Genomic DNA, 679 nt, shown 5'->3' with positions numbered 1-679 from the left:
ATAGCCTAGTCTTAGGCTGCTAAGATCGCTAGTAGTAATTGTATTAGATTAGGCCTAGTAGTATTAGCGAATGTTTTATAATAGTTAATACTAAACTCTTATTAAAAGCCTTTTACTACCTAACGAGCTTTAAAGATAAAATCGTTGTTTTGTTAGTATTTTCTATTAAGTATCTAGCGTTCTTTAAGAATAGAATAGCTAGAAGGCCTTAGTACTAGCGTCTAGGTATTATTCTTTTAAAGCTAGTTAAGCTCTTCTTATATTACTAATAGATACTAATCTTTATTAGTATATTTAAGAACTTAAGCGTAGTTTTTTAGATTAGTAATATCCTTAGAGATAAATAAGATCTCTTCTAGGATAATATCCTCTATAGAGACTTTAGTAGATAGAGCTAATTCTATTATTCTAGCTCTATTTTTAATAAGAACGACTAGATTTCTACTAACTATTTTTTACTAATTAGATTAGTTAGTATTTAGCGTTTTTATCTAATCTTCCTTTAGATAGAGATTTTAATTAGTATCTTAATTAGTTTCTATAACGGCTTAGCACCCGTTTCTACATATATCTAAACAGAATCCGAACTAGAGTACGATTTAGCCTAGTAGGAAAAACGACTATATAAACCTAACCTCTATAATAGCTTATTAGGTAGATTTTTAATATCCTTTCGTAT

The 679-nt window shown here is 28.1% G+C and overlaps 1 protein-coding gene across 1 annotated transcript; it reads right to left on the bottom strand.

Annotated features, from left to right (window-relative positions):
* Positions 1-302: 302 nt before the first annotated feature.
* COCVIDRAFT_117337 (hypothetical protein) lies at positions 303-455 on the bottom strand (the record flags this gene model as incomplete). Its single annotated transcript, XM_014694466.1, has 1 exon — positions 303-455. A coding segment is annotated over one exon (153 nt), but the record flags the coding sequence as incomplete, so codon positions are not given.
* Positions 456-679: the final 224 nt, after the last annotated feature.

This window comes from Bipolaris victoriae (genome assembly GCF_000527765.1).
Source record: "Bipolaris victoriae FI3 unplaced genomic scaffold scaffold_555, whole genome shotgun sequence".
In the NCBI taxonomy this organism is placed as follows: Eukaryota; Fungi; Ascomycota; class Dothideomycetes; order Pleosporales; family Pleosporaceae; genus Bipolaris; species Bipolaris victoriae.
Note: the sequence above shows the minus strand (reverse complement) of the source record. Positions and strands in the feature narration are given on the sequence as shown.